This window comes from Rosa chinensis, chromosome 4 (assembly GCF_002994745.2).
Source record: "Rosa chinensis cultivar Old Blush chromosome 4, RchiOBHm-V2, whole genome shotgun sequence".
NCBI classification, from domain to species: Eukaryota; Viridiplantae; Streptophyta; class Magnoliopsida; order Rosales; family Rosaceae; genus Rosa; species Rosa chinensis.
In genome coordinates this window covers 54,583,086-54,602,986 of record NC_037091.1, presented here as the reverse complement: position 1 = coordinate 54,602,986, position 19,901 = coordinate 54,583,086, and the positions used below count along the sequence as shown (strand labels likewise).

The following is a 19,901-nucleotide window of genomic DNA, read 5'->3' as shown; positions in this document are numbered from 1 at the left end:
AAAAAAATTACCAGAAAATTGGGGGGGAAAATATACCCGTTGGAACAGTGAATTATAGGAAATTCTATAAATACCTACCCATTGTTTTCTATTTCCTCACACCAAATATCCTCCATCTCCTTCACAATTTTCCATTCATTGTTACATCTTCTTGTTCTTAAATATATCTTCCTTTTATTTTTTTTGTCTTGGAAAAAATGGCTCCAAGAGGGGATTCTTGGAGGCACAATGAAGAAGTTATTCTTTGCCAAGCTTGGATCACCGTTGGGGGTGATGGTTGCGTTGGAAAAGATCAAAAGTCGGACTTATTGTGGAGTCGTGTGGCGGAGGAGTACAATGCTCACAAACCGGCCGGTTGCATGGATAGAACACATTCTAGTTGCCACGCTCGTTGGAAGAAAATAAGTCCGGCATGTATGAAGTGGCGCCAAGCTCTTAACAAGGTCAAACACTTTCAACGAAGAAGCGGCGAAAACATGGAGGACGAGGTAATTATATTGAAATATGTTCAATAATGATTATTGATTTATTTATCATGTAGTTGTTAAAAGTAAAATGTTGTTATATAGTTTATTCATCGATTTATACTAAGCCAATATTTTTTTTAATATTTTATTTACTTAATATTATATGTAGCTCATAAATGTTAAATCAACGTACTACGACTTGAAAGGTTGCGATTTTGTGTTTGAGCATTGTTGGCAATACTTGAAAAATACGGAAAAGTTTGGGAAAACACCATCAATGGGAAACACCCACTTTAGTGTTCCTAATCATGTCAACTTGGATGACGATGGAACAACCACTACCGAGGATGAGCTTCCGTCATCAAGAAAGGCACGTCCTCAAGGATAAAAAGCACAAAAGCTAGCTAAGAAAAAAGGCAATAAGCAGGATGCGGATGGCCTACGAGTTCAAATGCAGAAATGTTATGAACAAACCGAACGCGAGTACCAACAAAGGCAAAGACAGTTTGAGGAAGGTCAACTAATTGAGCAACGCGCTGAGGATGCTCGCACGATGCAGGTGGATCCATCAATTTTCACCCCAAGAAAGAGGAGTTATTGGGAGAGGAAGCAACAACAAATAATTGATAAGGAGGCAGAAACTTCAAGCATCCCGGAACAATCTCAAGATCCTACACCCTCTGAAGGAGACAACACAGCCTTGACCACTTATGATCCACTTGGCGAGACATCTTGGATGTAATGAATATTGTTAGTTGCTTTAAATGGTTTGTGTTTTAATTTATGATAATAAAAATTATTTTGTTGAGTAGATCATCTTCGTAAAAAAGCATTAAACTTTTATTTTCATAATAAAGCACACCACACAAATTAAAAGCACACAACACAAAGTAAAAGCATACCACACAACAATACAACCAAAGTAGGCCATGACCACTTATCATGACAACATGGCCACTTATTGAAAGCAAAAAAAAAAAACTCACTGGTGGTTCTGATCAGCTTGTAACTTCATGGTCCATAGGTGATCGACTAGATCGTCTTGGAGGTTTTTATTCATCACTGGACATCTAACCTCCCTATAACGACGCAAGAATTGATTTAGTTGTTGCGGAGTGCGATCAACATCGGTGTCCATTACTGGTCTCTTATATATCTCTGCTTTCCTTGGTCTAGTTGGGATATCATCCGGATCAAATGGCTGCGCTGCATCTTCATCATGCTCATCTTCAACAATCATATTGTGCAAGATAATGCACGTCATCATGATGTATTGAAGGTTCTCCTTACTCCACCCACGAGCTGGTCCTCTTATGATTGCCCAACGAGCTTGGAGAATACCAAATGCTCTCTCCACGTCTTTTCTGTATGCTTCCTACATCCCTGTGAAATGTTGTGTCTGCGGCAACCTCGGGTTTCGGATTGCTTGTACAAATGACCCCCACTTAGGGTATATGCCATCAACTAGGTAATAACATTGACGATAATGCCTATTATGTACCTGGTAGTTCACTTCAGGGGTTTCACCGGTGCATACGTCATTGAATAAAGGTGAACATCCAAGGACGTTAATATCATTCAGGGAACCTGGAAGTCCGAAGAAGGCATGCCAAATCCAAGTATCGTAGGAGGCCACCGCCTCTAAGATGATTGTGGGTTTCCCCTTGTAGCCAGTATACTGCCCTGCCCATCCGATGGGACAATTTTTCCATTGTCAATGCATACAATCAAGGCTATCGATCATCCCCGGGAATCCCCGTTCTGCAGCTTTGTCAAGCAGCCGTCGCAAATCTGCCGGTGTTGGTCGGCGGAGGTAAGTCTCATGGTACACATTTCAGATTGCTTTTGTGAAGTGCTCAAAAATCTCAATGGCAGTGGTCTTCGCAATATCTAGGTAATCATCATAGAAATCAGCTGTGATGTCATACGCGAGCATTCTCATAGCGCATGTCAGCTTTTGTTCAGTGGATAAGCTGAGTCTCCCACAAGCATCTCTTGTTTGAACAAAATATGGGTCGTAGTTGGCCACATCGCACATCATCTTGTCAAAGACCCAAGGTTGCATTCTATATCGCCTGCGAAATATGTTTGGTTCATACATGCACGGATCTGTGAAGTATTGAGCTTTGAGTCAAAGATCCATCAGCTCTCGATCTCTGGCCTTATAGGTACGACCTTCTGAAGAACCACCCCATTGTGAATCCTCATCTTCCAGAGTTTGGATTTGCAAGGCAGCAGCAGACATCATCAAGGCTCGTCAATGGCTTCTTGTGACGGCCTCTTCTTGATCTTTCTGCAACCATTTCGTCAAACTATTCATTGCAGAAATGGTTTGACAAAATCAAAACGGAAAAGAAAGAAAGATTTGTATGATTTGGATATGAGAAGTGTTTGTGAATTTGTGAGAGATGAGGATGATAATGACCCCCATATTTATGGACGGTTTGAGTTTATTTTATTAGATAATGTATGACACGTGGCGGACGAAGACTCGACCGTAATTAGGACAACCAATTAGAGATTGACACGTGGCGCTGATATCACATCGAAATTCGTATGTTTGGCATATATGCCGACACAAAACATCAAAATATCTTCTAAATAGTTAGATTCTTTGTCGTATGTGCCGACACTTTTGTCGTATATGCCAACCAAAAAAAAAAAAATTTCAAAACCTTTTTTAAATTCATTAAATAATAAGAATAATTTTTAAAAATTATGATCTAAATAGTTAGATTCTTACTCGTATGTGCCGACACTTTTGTCGTATATGCCGACAAAAAAAAAAATTTAAATCTTTTTTAAAATTCATTAAATAATAAGAATAATTTTTAAATATTATGATAAAATGTTAAATGATTTTTTTTATCTTATTTCATTAAATTAACATATTTTTAATATTATATAGGGCAAAATTATACTTATATTATATTTTAGTCAAGAATAGTGAAAATAACACCCCCATATAAGTCTAATGGTTGGAGATGAGAATTGAGTCCTATATGAATAGTGCAACAAGGGGGTGCTAAAATGAGAATAGCACCCCCAAATGGTGCCTATAGTTGGAGTTGCCCTTATGGACCATCTGGACTAAGCATAACAACTTGGTCTGAAAAGGAGCCAATTTCCAGCCAATGAATATGATTCACTGGACTACCAAAATGCTAGAAGATTTTCAGAAGTATCACCCAAAGCCAGTTAGGAAGCAGAAGAGACCATTGACTAAGTGGAAAAATCCTCCTAGTGGCCATCTTAAAATCAATGTAGATGGGGCCTTCAGACCGGATGTTGGGCAAGGAGGCATTGGGGTAGTGGTCAGAACCTTTTCTACATGCACACTCGGTCCTCAATATGGAAGCGGAGGCGTGTAGGGCTGGTCTACTTCTTGGAATCCACCAAGGTTGGGCTGACATTGATATTGAAAGCGACTCTGCCATTCTGATTGCTGCGCTCAATAGCGGAGGGATGAATCTCTCTGAGGTAAGTCGAGTTTTAGATGATTGTAAGGAGTATCTGACTGCTTGTCAATCAGTTAGAATTCGGCATATTTACTGTGAAGCAAATGGTGTTGCAGATAGGCTTGCTCACCTTGCTAGTGTTGGTTTTATTGATGATATTTGGTTAGATGAGACTCCTGCTATTATTCAGGATGTTCTCTACGAGGACTATTGTGCTTGTTTTCCTGCAGCACGGGGTTTAGGTTTTATGTCCCCCTCCCCGTTGCAAAACTCTACTATTAATATAATAAATGGAACCGGGCGTGGGGCTGAGCCTTCCAACTAGGCTGGGTTATAATAATATTTATAACTATCAGCAGAGCTTTTCCTATAGTAATATAATAATATTTACAAACTCCTACCTACAGGAGCAACTATATACTGATCCTCTAATGATGGGTTAACCTGAGAAATCTAAAAAAAAACATGTCAGGTTTCCTATCTAGCATATGCTGAAGTAGATGTTACACCCATTAAGTTCAATTGAAGCTCTAACGCTATAGAAGAGAAAATTTGAATTGTGCTTTTACCTCGCTGTCAGATTGGAATTAGCTCTTAGGCTTATTTCTTCAGCTTGAATATCATCATTTCCATCCTCACAGGGATCAAGCACACTTTTTACCTGTACAAATAACTAGTATCACTACATTGAATCTGGCACATAAAGACAAATTTTACTAGCTGGTAAAAGGACTCCTATTCTTACCTTAAGAGCTAATACAAGATGTATGCTATTACGTTGCCAACCTCATTTTCAAAGGATTCTTGGTCCATGGATTACGAGCTTCTTCTTCTGGACAGCATCTGAGGAATGGAGGCTCATACTCTGATGGCTACAATGTCACATAGCTGTTTCACCTTTTAGCACAGCAAGCACATAGCAATGAACAAGACATGCAGTGATGCAGCTGGATTACAAGAAAGCAACTGAAGAGGGTATACCGTCATAGTATAGGAACTTCATCATGTATGGTGTGCTGAAACAGAAACAATGTAAGTTTGACTTACCAATAGACAAAGTCTTCCAGAGCATTGTATTATAGCAAGTGATAAAACCAAGTTTAGATTTACCTCTTCAGGCATCCTGCTATGCAGAGTTCTCATAAATTGGACTAGTGTGCGCTCCGTTTTACAAGCAGAACTCCTGCACATTGACCCTAGCCCACAGATAGAGGAAACTGGTAGCTAAACAGAACAGGATGGGAGTGAAAAACAAAGTAAACTCATCTGGCCGAGGGTAATTTTTTCTGTTGAATTATACTTGAATGTTTCACCCTGCTTCTTGTTCTCAGAGCTACCAATATTCATTGAAACCTCCTGGCTCTCAGAATTTGAGTAACTGAATGAACTGCAGGTCAAGAGCAAATCACACAAATTAATTCTCTGAAGATGTCACAAAGAAATATCATAGACAAAAGTTCACACATTAAGTTCTACCAGCATGGAATGTGGTTCCTCATAGAATAACTTCAGAACTCGGTCGTATATACATACTTTCTCTATCCAATCAATCAGTCTGCATCAACTGGTTTAGCTTTTTGATCTTCATCTCTGTTGAAGCACAAACCTAAGTATGGCAAAAGCTACCAACAATATCTAATTTATCGAACAGATCTACCTAAAGCAGGAACAGATTTATCATTGAAATACTTATCCGGAAAAAGGCCTCCGATGTCAAGAAGCAGGTTCCTCGTTCGAGATCAAAGTAGAATGCAATTCGGAATTCAATTCCACGGATAGTTACTATGTAAGGGAAGAATGCAAGATCAAACACTACAAACAGCAGCTAAGATTTCTATCTACAATTTATGGGTGAGGGAGAAGCGAATCCTGCTCGATCCCTGCCTCCATCAGGCCTCAACCTGAACAAAAGTATCAAGTAATAGTAAGATTAAGACTGATCTTAAATTCAAACAACAAAGGACCAGATTGACGAAAATCGTCAGAAATGAATGTACAGGAGATGAAGAATGGTGGCGGTCCTCTTTAAGCTCAAATTTGATAGTAAAAGTTGCTTGTGGGTTTAAAAGTATTTTCTTTGTTGGATTCGATCTTTTATGAAGTGGATACATAGTTGAACTGACAATAACTTGGAGACTTGTTCCGTGACACATGTACCCAGCATATAACGTTTCAAACAAATGTATATAATGGACCAATTTTCTTTGCTAACAACACCGCATTAGATCTTACCATGTTTTATTTGAAGAGCTTGTTAGCAAAATCATTACACCGCGAGATTTAACAATACTAAAAATCTTTAATAACCATTAAAGCCTGCCAACTACTCTGCAAAATTCTGTACCCAATCCAGTTGCAATGAATTTGACTTGGGCACTAGGTACTAACTATATCTGAGGTTGGCACTCAAACCTAACCAGTCCGATAGCTCAAGGCTTGTTTCCCCCAAAGGGAGACCAATAATTTATGATATGAATATATTTTAACGGCAGACCTATACAAAGATCATCAGAACTGTCTACTGGCTGATCGATTCTGTTGCAGCATCCCAACTGTAGCACTTCGCGTCCTTAGGATTGTTGAAGTATTAGAGGTTGGGTACTTAAACCCAAATCGACCAGAACTGGAAGCTCCATTGCTTGTGCTTTCTGAAGCTGATGGGTCAAACACATCTGAAATTCCATTATTCTCCTGAAAAAATTGAAGATGGTCAATACATAGACAAACAGAAAAGGAGACACAGAATTTAATGGAACTGCTCATCCAAGGTGATAGAATTGTATAAAGACCAAAACTATTACAGATTGTGTTTTAGGTTGTGAAGGCGAATTGTTGACAATTGAGAAAGAAAGAAAATATGCCCTGGCTAAATCAATCATGTTTCCAAGTGTACAAAAGAATAGTCAAAAAAATAAAACAACCATGATGGGATATGTTTCACCACGTTAGAGTGACTATTCAGCTCTTCCCAAATGTAATAATTCGAAACATCATTTGAACCTAGAAAGGGATGGCTAACAGACCTGAATTCCATTGGAACCCAAGCAAAGTGGTTCAGATTCTAAAGCATGAGGCAAAGAGCCAGTCTGCCAAAGTCACAAATAAACACAACTAAGGGGACTAATTCAGAAACCCTATCCTGAATGTCAATTGTCGCATACATTGAGCAGTAAAGAGAAGTATCAAGAACAGGTAAAATGGAAAGGCATATTAACAAGTGTATAGGTCAGAACTCAGAACTTCAATAAATTTACATTTCTTGAGCAGACATCCTGATCTAGGGAAGGCCCAAGACTCATAAATCTGCAACTTGAAACTTTTGAACCCAACTTGCCAACAAATTAGTGGCTCACTCAACCCATCATAAATACACTGGCAGTGAAAGGAACAACAGGAGTCTAACTATATATACTGGTCTGGAGCAGTTTTTTATTCAGTTATAACCCCAGGAAACTTTCTACTTTCCCAACCAACAAGTAATGTCCAGTACAACAGAAAGTGAATGGAGACCTACTCATCTCATAGTATAATTGTATCTGCTGTGATCTAGTTACTCTACCTTTGGACATTGTAGGATCGCACCCTACATTATCTAATATAATTATTATGGGAACCGTTACAGTAGGCTTATACGATTATATCAAATGCATTTTCATAATCATATAGAAAAGAGCATGATATCAGACGAATTTAAGCAATGAGACCAACAATGCTTTAGTCCCTCAACCAATATTAAATGTTTCTTAGCATCAAACCAATGACCTATCCACTTGAAAAACTTACTCTTGAGGGTGATGCTGGGGGTAGCTCGAGTGCTGGCCTTGAGGACTTCGGTGGTGTCACCTACACAAATCAGAGGTAACCAGTGAGATGCAAATAAACACACTGAGATGGAAGAACAATTTCTCATGCATACATGCATATACATACATGCCAAAGGCCATCAATAGCCTTAATCATTAAACTAAAAGACCAAAAATAGACTGATGTGCATAGACTTGGATAACAATCTTTACCAAAGATGAGGGTGAGGCTGGCGGTAGTTCAAGAGGTCGCCTAGAAGAGTTGGACGGTGATGCCTAAACATAATAGAAATAGAGTCAATACGATGCCAAATATAACATTGACAAGCATGTTATTATATAAAGTAACAAAATCATACAAGCAGTGAAATTTTGAACAGAAGCAATCATTTGTTAATGAGATAATAATGCTGTATTTAGTTGAATTTTTCATACAAAGCAGTGAAATCAATCGTTAGACCAAAACAGAACCTAAAATTCTATGAAATAAGACATAAGAAATGGTCTGCCAGTAGTGTTCACAGGAAAAGTTCAATACATGCCTGAATACGTTCTGTGGCTCTGCTATTTTCCAATCTCTTGGCATAGTCACACAACCTCCACACTCCATCATTAGTTGAATCCTAGAGGTGTCAGAAGGCCAGAACAATTAGAATGAAACTCTATCTTGCCTCAAAGATAATGCATCATAACGTATATAAATCATTTGTCAAAAGTACATGTATCATGTGGTCAGTAGTACTGTAATACCTGCTTGCCTTCTATTCTGTTAATCTTAGTTTCCTGAGACAAAAAGAAAAAAAAAATTCAGATTTCGAATTCATATCCATGAATCTACTTGTAGAAGAACAAGAAAGATGTATAAATAAATAATATAAAACAAAATAAAATCAGTTACCAGAGTCAGCACTGCATGTTGAACTTTTCTAAAATCCGTGCTGATGGAATCTGTTTTTCCTTGTAGTTCAATAACCTGCAAATGTATTGAAAAGGTTAAACTTAACAAAACCAGAACAATAAGAAGAAGAAGAAGAAGAAAAATTTAAGTAGCTCATTAGTATCTGACAGGGCCCACCTCCTGTTGTGTCCTAACAGTAGTTTCAATACTCTCAGCTAAATTACGGTCCACACCATCCAAGTTTGAAGATAATTGTCGCCTGGTGACCTGAAAACAAGCAAAATATCAACAGAGTAGAAACTTGTTTATGCACTTATATTTGAGGTAAATGTGTCTATCAATTTGAAGGAATTTACCAAATTTCCTCAAGGACAACAGACACTGAAATTGCATTATTTTATTGACAAACAAAATTAAACTGCATCAATTAGAATCAATGACCAAAGTTAACAGAATATCAAGCACCATATATACAGTGCTCTTTAATGGTAGTTGATTAAGCCATCATCTAATCCAACATGATCTAATAAAGATGTTTCAGTTGTCCCCATTTCCAAAGTACACATAAGATGAGAAAAGGAAAACTTACTGAAATCGATGAAAAGACACCATCAATCTGTTTAGAAAAAGACTTGCCAGCATCAGCTAAACTACGTCTTGTTGCAAACATCATATCAGGAAGTTTCCACCCCTGAAAACACACATGTAGAGTAAGAAATTTGACAGTACAGAAGAGAAGGAAAAAATATTGTAAATATTTAGTCATCCAATCCTTTATTGTCCTGAATCATAATGAATTAATGAGTTTATCAAGCCAAGGTGGCTATTATTTTGCTGAAACCAATCATAAGTAAAGAATTGACAAGCTATAAATACATAATTTTAGGCAAGAAGCCCTAGGTACAGAGATAATGACCGAGCCAACACTTTAAATTGCATTTCTTAATCATTGACATGCTCCTCAAATTAGAACTAATTCATGTACTCTAAACCCACACACACACACACACACACACACATAATACACTTAAGAAAAGCACTTGATAATTAATTATCAGATAAAGTCCACCCTAGGCAAGCAGAACTAAGAGCCTCAGCAAAGATAAGTGAGCAATGCACGTGTTGCAGTAATTTGTTTGTTGGTATATGCTAAAGCTTTACCTAGCAGATGAAAAAGGACTATATCATAAATAAGTAGCTTAGGGGACCCACAAGACATGCACATGCTTAGATTGTAGACCATTTCAAATTGAAAAAGGAAAAAAACTTTAAGAGGTTGAAGCCGGTGTCCTGATAGTATTTTTAAAAAAAATTCATTTAAAGAGCATATCAAATCTGTGAGGGAAAACATATCTAGAGGTTTATGTTAATGGCTTTGAATCTTCACTAATATAAGGGCATAACCAATCATCTCTACAGTATATGGCTTTGTCGAATTTCAAACTTCCAATGTATGAATAAGATGGAATGCTTTGTAACACGGCCAGGAAACATAAAACATCACATGAGACTTCTTGTTCTATTTTTTTGATATGAACAAGAAAGAAAAGAGAAAGAAACTAATGTAAAAGTTTCAAAGACCCTAATAAAGGCAGAAGGGTAACTTGGACTATGGAAATTACAATATCAGTATTACAATGTGAACGTATATTTGTCTCTTTATTTCCCCAACAATAAACCACAGAAATCATGCATGTCTGTACTGTTTATCATATCACACAAAACAAACCTCTTACCTTCCACCAAAAGTAGCCATATCCTGCCACTACTACAACAATAATTATACCATATCTGCTAGCACCTGCACTAACAAAAAATAAAGAGTCAAAGAGTACCCATAAACTACTAGACATTTAAAACATGAAACACAAATCATATAATCAATAGCCCAGAAATCTTAGAAAGGCAAGAGAAGAAAACTAAAACCTGTTCGACTCCCAGTTACAATTGTAATTGGTCCACTTGACGAATATGACTGCAGCTCCTGCCGTATTTTGTTCATCTGTACAATTTGAAATATCTAGTCTCATTACACCATCCTCAAGAATGTTAATGTCCATAAACTTCCAAATGAATTCACATTGATTCTGACTAAGCACAATTGATTTAGAACTGCTCCATGTGCGTAGAAAGAAACCCTTATTCTAATACTCAACTACATCTCAAACAACTTTTCAAAATAAGTATTATATAAACCGCAAAAGTAACCTGAGCCATCAAAGCATCATTGGATGGTTTCTTAACCGAGGGAGTTTTACTTTTATCGTCTCGCATTTGCTTCCAAGCAATCTGTAGTAAAAGGCCAAATATTTAATAAAATATCATGATCAGCATGGTACAGTATAAGTGTAATATACATAAAATTCAAACAAATCATTAAGTGTTTAACAATAATATTAAAGAATCTCTAAGACAATAGTTTTTCTTAATGAAACCAGTTTAAACATATAGTCAAGACCCCCAAACTATGTATCTTGTATCAAGATCACAAAGGTCAGGGATAGCCGCATATCATGATGATTACACAAAACCATCAAGGACATTGGACATCTGGACCTTGACCCTCCTTCTTTTATAATTCATTCTTATTCCTAGGCTACAAAATCACCAACTGACAAAAAGACCACAACATACAGTCCCAAAAAGAGCTCAGAAAGCTACGAAAAAACTTGAGTGCTTTTAATTTCTAAGAACTCATAGGTATAATCAGTTTGGTGACTACCTTGAATGCACCAGAGACCACATCAGATACACGTCCTTCCTTAGCAAGGTACGAACCAAGAATGCCTGCAAACCAAACACAAATCAATTGATTAGAAAAAATGTCCGTTCATTCCTGGACAACAGAATCATCAGATAGGAAAACCAAATTGATACGAGCCCTTTACACAAAGCCAGTAGCTAGAATGCAAATGAGAGTGGACAGACAGGTGACACACTGATTTAGAAAAAAAGCACACAGCTTGCAAAACAGGGAATCGCTTTTAATCGATTTTTAACTCAAAAATTATTTCCACTCGCATCTATACCAATCAATGTTCATTTGTTCAAGAGGAACAGAAACCAAGTAGATATTACTTACAAATAACAGAATTCAATCTTAGAGCTCTTCAATGCGAGAAGCAGCTGAAGCATACGGCATATGATAATCAAAACAACAACCTAGCTCTCCTTGTCGCAGTTCAAAACTCCAATTTCCACTTACATATCATATAACACTACGAAAAAACTGAAGGTCTATTTCCACCTAACAACTAAATCAGAGTTCCATACTATGCGACTCCATCCGAAACCCTAACTCTTTACCGGCGGTGCTCTACCCAAAGCTGAACACAAACATTACAAAGCTAATTCGGGACTAGATTATTACGACGGGATTGAAAAAGCTTATGCCGAAAAATAGAATACTGTGAAGTCTAAATTGAGAGAGTGAGAAGAAGCAGAAGGATTGAACAGACCTGCACCGACGAGAATCCCGACCTTGACCAGAGGCAGAGCCATGGATTCCGGTAATCGAGTTCTGGAACTAGTTATGGGGAGAGTAATCGGAGAAAAGGCATCGAAGCCGATCGCGGCGGAGTTGGTGAGTCGCCGGACGAGAATGCTTTCTGTTTCGCTGGCTCGATGGTTTTTGTGTGTCTCTGTTTCTCTGTGGGTGTGTACGAGCTACTGAGAACAACGGACCGGGTTTCTGTAGCAAAAGCGTGACAAAACCCTATTTTCCTACTGTGCAAGCAAAGGGGGCTCTGGTTGGTGGCTAAGTTACGTAAATGCCCTTTTAAATTTCTAAGGACTCTAACTAAATACGTACGAATTCCAATTAATTTTTAATTCGAAAGAAAATATATATTATGTATTTAGCCATGTCATGTAAACAAAGTGCACATAAAGTTTATTAATATAAGGTAAATTGGTATATATGATCAACACTGAGTTTCTTATTCTATATTGGAAGTAGATTATTGGTTGAAAATTTGTACAATAAAGCTAGACATTAAAGCTAGTGGTCGCAAACTTTTTGAAAGTTGAATTTTCCATGTTTCGTTAATATCTGTTTATGAAAAAGAATTTTTTTAGTAAATGACTGTAATTAATGGTTGACCATCTCAGTCATAGCCTAAACAATGACAGACACTACTAATTTTTTTCACACGGTTCATATTACTATGTCGTAAATATATAAACAATGCCAAATCTTTTGTATCTCATTAAGTCATTATCGATGTTTCAAATCGCACGAAATTTCTACATGCCTACTAATGTGGTTAAACCTTTTCATTGGTTATATACAAACGTATATCATCCAAGACAAACAACTTGAATGAAAAATAAATTTGCTAATTTGATCGTTGGATGTGATCACTATGGCATAAATGGCTACACTGACAAATTTATCCTCTTTGGTATTTATTTAGGCATCGGTCGACATTGTCAACCATATTATATTAAACTAAAATGCCCATAACCAAAATTTTATTAAGCATTATAGGTTCTTAAAAAAAAAATTTCTTAAAAAAAAATTGAGAAAAGATCGAGCAAGTAATGCAGTTATATTTTCTAATAATTAAAACAATTACATTATATACTATTAAAGGAAAAACAACAACTATTGAGCTGAGGTCGAAGCGGCCCAAACCTAGAGAGGGAAAATGATATTCAAAGTCAAATAAAATGTCCATGAAATATTTTTATTTCATCTTTTTATAATTAATGTAGTTTGAAGTCTTATTGAAGTATCGTAGTTTATTAAAAAAAATAAAAAAGATAAACACAAAAAATATTAAAAATCATGAACAAAAAAGAATGTTTGTTTATATATGTATTGAGAAGTCTTTTTGAAGGGTCGTAGTTTATTGAAAAAATATATCAAACCAAAATAACCACACAAAAAAAAAAAAAAATTAATGCAAAAGTTTAATGCAAACAATGCCGTTGTTCAAACTTCTAACCATGCCAACGTTACATGGTGCATGCATGACTTTGTGCCTCTGCTGCTGTACCCACTATATCCTTCCTTATTATATGTAATCGTAGTTCAGTTATGAATCAGATTCATTGATACCTAGAAATCCGGAATTTCAGATTTGCTTATTGTTCCATTTTTTTTCCGACTTCATTCAGGTTCACCAGACAAGTTAAAAGCTGCTCCGATGGGAATATCAGTAGGATTGATGTCATCGTCGCCTTGACAGCCGCCGGCTCCGACTAAGTTTGCCGCCATGCTAGCAATCCCGCAATAATGTATTTAGGCCTGGCATTTAAACTCGTAACCCGCAAACCCGCACGATACCGGCACGCTAAAAACCCTCACAAACCCGCCCGTTTATTAATCCGGACTAAAAAAAGCCCGCACACGAAAAACCCCCAAATTAACTGGCTTTGCGGGCTAAACCTGTTCGAACCCGTTAACTCAAAATCCTTCCCAAAAACCCATTTCTAGCCAACTTTTATGATTTTTAATTTTTTTAAATTTGATTTACTCTCAAACTTTATCTTATTCTAGTAGGCATTACCAAACGAGGCATTAATTGTAAAAATACGTGATCCGTGAGGATTCGAGTGTTGGATCGTAGTATAATTTTGTGAGGATGATTCTAAAGGCGATCTGGGACGATCCAACAGTTGGATCTTCACATAATTTTGAGAGGATGATCCTAAAGGTGATCTGCGAGGATCCGACCGTTGGATTGTCATATCATTTTATGAGGATGATTCTAAGGGCGATCCAGGATGATCCAACCGTTCGATCTTCATATAATTTTGAGAGGATGAACCTAAGGGCAATCCGTGAGGATCTGACCGTTGGATCATCGTATAAATCGGTAAAGATGATTCTCAAGGTGATCCGTGATCGTTCGATCTTCATATAATTTTAAGAGGATGAACCTAAGGGCGATCCGTGAGGATCTGACCATTGAGTCATCGTATAAATCGGTAAAGATGATCCGTGAGGATCTAACCGTTGGATCTTTGTATAATTTTGAGAGGATGAACCTAAGGGTGATCCGTGAGGATCCGACCGTTGGATCATCATATAAATCGGTAAAGATGATCCACTAGATGATCTGTGAGGATCTGACCGTTGGATTGTCGTACAATTAGGACTTGTGAATTATTTTTTGTCAAAAAAGGAACGGAAAAAAAATCTAAAAAAATAGAAAATAAAAAATTTTAAAATAGAAAACAAAAAAAGTTCATATAGAGAAAATGGCAAATGCGGGTTTATATACATAAGTCTTAATTGGTTTTAGTTGCTTTGATAAAAAGTTTTTTAAAAAAATATTTACGGGTCTTAACCGGTTCCAACTAATAACCCGCAAACCCGCCGGGTTTAGCCCGCGAAACCCGTTAAGAACCCGCATTATACCCGCACGTTGCCAGGCCTATGTATTCTCTCTATGAATTTGCAGTGTTGTGGTTTTGAAATCGAAACCAGAAAGAGAGCAATTCATCCATTCGCAAAACCGCAAATTGATATCGTCGTCAACCAGGAGTAGAACAGTCCTCTCTCTGTTGATTTAATTTTAGAACTTACCATGATTTAGTCTTTTAATAAATTTTACCTTCTTTACCATCTTGAGTTTTATTTTTTATTTTTTATTCAAGCTCTGCAAAGTTAACAGGCCGTTAATAAAACGTTTGCATGAACTGACGGCTCAGATTCTATATCTAATCAATCCCACATATGAATAGCAGAGATTTTGTTTTTGATATTAAGAGAATCCGTTTCCCTGAGCGAGAACTACAAATATTATCTTTTTACAGTTTTCTTTTTCGGTAACTTTTCGAACTGAGACCAGCACTCGGAGCTTTGTAGGGTCCCACTATAATAAACTCCCTCATTCAACCACTCTCTAACAAAATGCACACTCTCCCTCCATCTATCTTTCTACAGTTTTTCTTTTTCGGTAACTTTTCAAACTGAGACCTGCACTCGGAGCTTTATGGGGTCCCACTCTAATAAATTCCCTCCTTCAACCACTAACAAAATTCACAATTTCACACTGCTCTCTCTCTCTCTCCCCCTCTCTTATCTTTTTACAATTTTCTTTTTCGGTAACTTTGCGAACCGAGACCCGCTCTCAGAGCTTTATGGGGTCCCACTCTAACAAACTCCCTCATTCACCACTAACAAAATTCAACATTGCTATCTCTATCTCTCTCTATCTTTTTACAGTTGTTCTTTTTCGGTAACTTTTCGAACCAAGACCCTCACTCGGCGCTTTATAAGGTCCCACTCAACAGAGTCCCTCATTCACCCCTCAAAATTCCTCATAGTAGTGTGCCCTCTCTCTCTCTCGTACCCTCCCTCCCTCCCTCCTCCCTCCTCCTCCAAAACCCATAAAAAATAGTAGTGTGGAGATAGAAAACGCAGCTTCATCGTTGGTGAAAGAATCCGGCAAAGCAGCAGCAAAGCAACTTCATCTGTACCTCATAGATTGCGGCAAAGAAGCAGTCAAAGCAGTCATTACCGGCGCCGGAGGCGAACTGGGAAAACAAGCAGTCGGTTTCGGAGTCAAGTTGAGCACGGAGTGGGTGAAGCACACCTGCATGATTATGCTCACAAGAGGGGTTGTGAATGTCGCCAACGGCATGAAAGGGAAAAAAGGCAACATCCGGCTCATCGAGAGTTACAAGCCGGGGGGGAACTCGCCCAGTTCGCTCTTGTGTGTGTTGCTATCAAGGCCGTGGTAAAACATAGCCTTCCGCCGCTGGTGAAACCCAAGGCTGCTCTGAAGGCCAAGGGCGAGGCTCAGGTCAGTCAGACGGACAAGGATGCTCGAGTGTTGAAGAACCTCTTCCTGGCATACATGGTTTACTTGGTATTCTTGATTGCTGTGTCTATGATCTTGAAGTGTTCTAAATTGCTGACTTTATGATTTTGGAGTCTTTGATTGATTGAAGATGCGGCACAGTACATTTGAGTAGGTTATTCAGTAATGTTTTCGATTAGGTGAAATCAGGTTACATTTGAGTAGGTTATTCAGTAATGTTTTCGATTAGGTGAAATGACTCTGTTCTGATATGAAGCTTTTGAGTTAGGAAACACATTTAAACATCTTATCCTAAAAATACAAGGACATAATACGTTTTCTGGAAAATGGGGATTGCAGTATACGGATCAATCCCTACTGGGCAGAAATCAGAGATAACGAACCAAACTCCAGATTTTTGGTTACGCAGTGAAAATCTCAAATATGAGATTAAAAACAATGCGGGGCTCTTACTCTTGAGAACCCAAAATAAGAACAATTGAATTATGATGAAGGATATGTTCTTTACAACTTCAAATAGCACTCGCGCTGCTACAATGAATGGACAAAACTAATATGCAGTTTGTCTTCAATCTCGAACTCCTTCTTCACTTAATTGTTCTTCGATTTTTCCTTTTCTTACTTCACAGCAACTCTTCAGATCACAAGTAACTCCATACGCATGAGCAACTGACCTATAACACTTAACCAAGGAACAAGTGTTTAGGATTTTTATCACAACACAATATCAAGCAAGACTCTCACTTATTCTTGCGTTCCTCATCCGCTGCCTGTGCAGTTTGCATCCTCTATAATCTATATATGTGTAGAAGCAACGCCAACCCTAATAGACTCCTAATAGGAAAGGATCTTGGTGATTGAATATTGACCAAATAAAATATCAAGTCCTAGAAAACTTAGGATTACGCTACATCACCTTAAAAGCCACGGGAATACTTTTTCTAAATAAACATTGAAACCAAAAATAATTTCCCTTAACATCATCTTTAAAACAACATATCAGTTTGTATAGGAATGCCAATAAAACGGTTTTGTATACCAACATATCCGTTGATTTTAGTCATTTTACAATGATCGCAGAGAGTTTTGTTCAGTTTACAAGAATTTTCTTCTTTCTCCTCTGTTTTGTTGTTTCTGTTTTTCCTCACACCGTCTAAAGAAAAACGCAGAGCATTACCGCATATAACGTTTTGACTTTTGAAATAGCAAGTTCATTACACCTCGAGATTTAACAATACTAAAAATCTTTAAGAACCATTAAAGCAGGGCAACTACTCTGCAAAATTCAGCACCCAATCCAGTAACAATGAATTTGACTTGGGCCCTAAGGTACTACCTATATCTAAGTTTGGCACTCAAATCTAACCAGTCTGACGACTCGAGGCTTGTTTACCCCAAACTCCCAAAGGGAGACCAATAATTTATGATACGAATATATTTTTTAACAGCAGACGTATACAAAGACAATCAGAACTGTCTACTAGCTGATCGATTCTGTGGCAGCATCCCAACAGTAGCACTTCGCGTCCTTAGGATTGTTTAAGTATTAGAGGTTGGGAACTTGAACCCAAATCGACCAGAATTGGAAGCTCCATTGCTTGTGCTTTCAGAAGCTGGTGGGTCAAACACATCTGAAATTTCACTATTCTCCTGAAATAATTGAAGATGGTCAATACATACACAAACAGAAAAGGAGATGGAGAATATAATGGAAGTGCTCATCCAAGGTGATCGAATTGTATAAAGACCAAAACTATTACAGATTGTGTGTTTTAAGTTGTGAAGGCAAATTGTTGACAATTGGGAAACATCATCTGAACCCAGAAAGAGATGGCTGACAGACCTGAATTCCATTGGAACCCAAGCAAAGTGGTTCATAATTTTTCGAAAAAACTTGAGCGCTTTTAATTTCTATACCAATCAATGTTCATTTGTTCAAGAGGAACAGAAACTAAGTAGATATTACTTACAAATAACAGAATTCAATCTTAGAGCTCTTCAATGCGAAAAGCAGCTGAAGCATACGGCATATGATAATCAAAACAACAACCTAGCTCTCCTTGTCGCAGTTCAAAACTCCAATTTCCACTTACATATCAGATAACACTAGGAAAAAACAGAAGGTCTATTTCCTCCTAACAACTAAATCAGAGTTCCATACTATGCGACTCCATCCGAAACCCTAACTCTTTACCGGCGGTGCTCTACCCAAAGCTGAACACAAACATTACAAAGCTAATTCGGGACTAGATTATTACGACGGGATTGAAAAAGGTTATGCCGAAAAATAGAATACTGTGAAGTTTAAATTGAGAGAGTGATAAGAAACAGAAGGATTGAACAGACCTGCACCGACGAGAATCCCGACCTTGACCAGAGGCAGAGCCATGGATTCCGGTAATCGAGTTCTGAGCTAGTTATGGGGAGAGTAATCGGAGAAAAGGCATCGAAGCCGATCGCGGAGGAGTTGGTGAGTCGCCGGACAAGAATGCTTTCGGTTTCGCTGGCTCGATGGTTTTTGTGTGTCTCTGTTTCTCTGTGGGTGTGTACGAGCTACTGAGAAAACTGAGAACAACGGACCGGGTTTCTGTAGCAAAAGCGTGACAAAACCCTATTTTCCTACTGTGCAAGCAAAGGGGGCTCTGGTTGGTGGCTAAGTTACGTAAATGCCCTTTTAAATTTCTAAGGACTCTAACTAAATACGTACGAATTCCAATTAATTTTTAATTCGAAAGAAAAAATATATTATGTATTTAGCCATGTCATGTAAAGAAAGTGCACATAAAGTTTATTAATATAAGGTAAATTGGAATATATGATCAACACTGAGAGTTTCTTATTCTATATTGGAAGTAGAATATAGTTGGGATAAACAATTTATTTATTTTATTTTTACTTTAGAAGTTTCTGATTTGTTGATTCTAAAGTAATTAAGTAAAACGACCAAAATCATATGGATTTGGTCTTGAATTAGTTATAATAGAACTAACATAGAAATACAAGTGACTCCCACATCAAGCAAGTGGGTAAGTCCTCGATTATAAGATCTACAAGATTGAATTGTTACTTACTATTAGTTAACTAGTTCGGCCTTCATCGACAACTCATTGATTTTTGCATCAAATGAATTCTTGTGCAGGTATATGTTAGGTTAAAAATTGCACAAAGTGAAAATGTCACCCAACGTAATTTCACTCGTATTCATTAACAGAATAGAGTTTTAATTATTTCGGGTTCGACCCATTCAAGACAGAATGTGTCTCTTAATTACAATCTCTTGTTACAAGGGAACATCATTTGATTCCATTTATAAAGAAACCAGTGTGTGGTTGTTTGTTTTTGCGGCTGCACCCGAATTTTGGAACGGGTTGCCTACGTACCCGGGAAGGGATCAAGCCACTCGTAGTTCAAGAGTTCCAATGAGTGAATGACCCATTGGAAGGCTTGGATTTTTGGAATAGGAATAGTGTTTAGGACGCGGTTGCATCTAGATTATTTGA

At 37.6% G+C, this 19,901-nt stretch overlaps 1 protein-coding gene across 3 annotated transcripts; it reads right to left on the bottom strand.

Annotated features, from left to right (window-relative positions):
- Positions 1-6,146: 6,146 nt before the first annotated feature.
- Positions 6,147-19,034, bottom strand: LOC112200009. Of its 3 annotated transcripts, none has more exons than XM_024341004.2 (14): positions 18,748-19,034; positions 11,349-11,413; positions 10,835-10,915; positions 10,553-10,628; positions 10,363-10,427; positions 9,216-9,317; positions 8,804-8,893; positions 8,627-8,701; positions 8,479-8,511; positions 8,271-8,351; positions 7,942-8,004; positions 7,709-7,768; positions 6,949-7,011; positions 6,147-6,616 (listed from the first exon to the last, which is right to left on the bottom strand). In XM_024341004.2, exons 1-14 carry the CDS (start codon positions 18,788-18,790, stop codon positions 6,434-6,436), a joined length of 1,080 nt encoding a protein of 359 aa, XP_024196772.1. In that variant the 5' UTR covers positions 18,791-19,034; the 3' UTR covers positions 6,147-6,433. The 3 variants fall into 3 exon arrangements, with proteins under 3 accessions (XP_024196772.1, XP_024196771.1, XP_024196773.1); XM_024341003.2 differs by lacking the exon at positions 18,748-19,034 and adding an exon at positions 12,085-12,349; XM_024341005.2 differs by lacking the exons at positions 6,949-7,011; positions 18,748-19,034 and adding an exon at positions 12,085-12,346.
- Positions 19,035-19,901: the final 867 nt, after the last annotated feature.